This window comes from Mus musculus, chromosome 7, assembly GCF_000001635.26.
Source record: "Mus musculus strain C57BL/6J chromosome 7, GRCm38.p6 C57BL/6J".
Lineage (NCBI taxonomy): Eukaryota > Metazoa > Chordata > Mammalia > Rodentia > Muridae > Mus > Mus musculus.
Genome location: NC_000073.6, coordinates 93,079,879 through 93,082,139, shown reverse-complemented (window position 1 = coordinate 93,082,139; position 2,261 = coordinate 93,079,879). Strand labels below are relative to the sequence as shown.

Sequence of the window (2,261 nt, the reverse complement as noted above, 5' to 3'; positions counted from 1 at the left end):
AGAAGGCAGAGAGCAGAGATGAGAGGCTAGAGCCATGGAGTAAGCTATTCAAGGGTAACAGCAGAAAGAGATGGGAAAGGCAGAGATTGGTAGGGGAAGGGAAATCTTAAGAAGAGAAGAACAGAGTCACACTCAGAACTGGTTTTAGTGTGTTTAAAGTCTTGGGCTTAATATCCTCCATCGTGGAAAAATAACTGTAATGGCACCTTCAGCTTCCCCACCCCACCCCATCCCCCCAACCCCCACCCCCGCGCGCCAAAAACAAAAACCAAGGAAGGCAAAGGGGGAAAGAAGGGAGGCCTGGGACATGACCTTGCCAGCACCCAAGCCCCGCCCGCAGCGTCCACCTAGCAAAGTTGAGAAATTGGGAAAACACTAAGAAAACACTCAACTCAATGACCACATACCTCTGTTCCATTTCTTTCAATATAGGCTTTAATTCATAATGTAGTCAGGGGAGGACACCAGGGAGCTGTTTGAAGGGGATAATGACATTAAACACACTGACCTTGGCTGAACTGAGATGAGACAGTAAAAGCTGTCTTACTCTTGACCCTTGATCATCCCACCCAAATCCTGTCTCTGGGTTTTTTAATTGGTCTGTCCAAGTAGGAATCTATGACTCACTTAGAAAAGAAAAGAAAATCTGAGGCTGTGATTAAAACAATCCTCACTTCGTCTGTTTTCCTGAAGATCCTTTATTAAATGGATTGAGGGTTTGTTTGTTTGTTTGTTTGTTTGTTTGTTTGTTTTAATCCCATTTCGTCTTTACTTGCGTTCTCCCATCGTTCTCTCCTCTCAGAAGAAACCCAAAGTGGCACGCAGCCCACAGTAGTCATAATGAAAGGAACGAGTTCCTCGCAGTCAGTCTGGATGCCCTCCTTCCTCCCCAGAAGCCCCTTCCCAGACCCCATCTGGTCTCCAGAGGCTGGGGTAAACCGCGCGGCTGTAGCCCGCGCTGTAATCATAGGACACCTGATGGGGCGGCGGCAACGCACAATCTGGGAAGAAGGGGGTGAAAGAAGACAAGGCTGGCGCGTCCTCCCCACCTGGAGAGTCCAAGGCTGTGGGGTACAGGAGGCGCACAGGCTCGTTCAAGGTCACGCCGCCGCGAACGCCAGCCACAGGAGGCTTCTTGGTCTGAGGACAGCTCGGGGGTGTTCCAGGGCTCGGGGTATAGTAGGTTCCCCACCATCGCCGGCTGCTCAAAGGGGCCTGACTCCAGCTCCAGGGGTCCCCGTAGGACCGTGGCTCCGGCGGGGAACGGATCGAGAGGGTCCGCGGCCATCAAGACACCCGAATCGTTGCCACTGCCGAAGTCTGGCGCCAGCAACTCAAAGAACTCAACGGCCTCCGCCCCTTTCTCCAGGTCACCCAGACTCACGCCCTGGCCCGATGGGACGCCGCTGGCGCCGCCGCAGCCCACCCGGGATGGTTCAGTGAAGAAGGACGGGGGCAGGTTTCGGGCACGCAGCGGGACCTTCCTGGTGCCGGGAGCCACTGAGCTCACCGCGGTGCCCGCCCCGTCTCCCACAGCGCTTGCTGCTCCGAGGCCCGGGACTGACACCGCCTCCGCACCGCCAGCCGTCTCTGCACCCCCGGGGATGTGGCGCAGAGAGTCGAAAAGAGCAGCCAGGCTCCGGCTCTGCAGGCTGGCGGCAGCTGCAGCCTGGGTCGCCTCCCTCCGCGGGGCGGCCTTACAGTGCGCTGGGGTCGCGACGGTCGGGGCTCCCGGAGGCCGTTTGGCTGGAGCATCTGCAGCGCTCGGGGACGCGGGTCTCGGAGGTGCAGTCCCCATGAGGCCACTGCAGCGCTTAATCTGCTTCTGCAAGTACTTGCGGTGGTTCACTTTCCGCTTAGACTTGCCTGGCTTGTCCAGCGCCAGCTTGATGTTGCTGGACGCCGAGTCTATGAAGCTGAGCAGGTCGCGGGTGGCCTCGCGCACGTCCCCGCCCTCGGACCCCGATAGCAGCGCTCCCGCGGTCGCCCCGCTCTCATCGTCTTCGAAACAGCAGCCTTTGTCCAGACTTCCGAAGGCGCTCACCAGCCCGTCCGCGGAGCCTCCGAAACCGAAGGGTATGAAGGGGTGCGAGCTGAGCAGCGCAGCCTGCACCGCCATCGCTGCGGCTCCCCGGCCGTCCGCAGCGCGGCCCGTGCGCACCCGGCCCGCTCCAGCCCAGGCGAGGCGCTGTCTGCTCGCTCCGACCCAGGCTCACGGCTCAGCCTCCCGGGGGAGCTCATTAGATCTTGTAAGCCAGAGG

General features: G+C 59.0%; 1 protein-coding gene across 1 annotated transcript; it reads right to left on the bottom strand.

Annotated features, from left to right (window-relative positions):
* Positions 1-417: 417 nt before the first annotated feature.
* Positions 418-2,261, bottom strand: Fam181b (family with sequence similarity 181, member B). Its single transcript, NM_021427.2, is given in 2 exon segments — positions 418-1,153; positions 1,155-2,261. Coding segments are annotated over 2 exon segments (1,254 nt in total). The 5' UTR covers positions 2,120-2,261; the 3' UTR covers positions 418-864.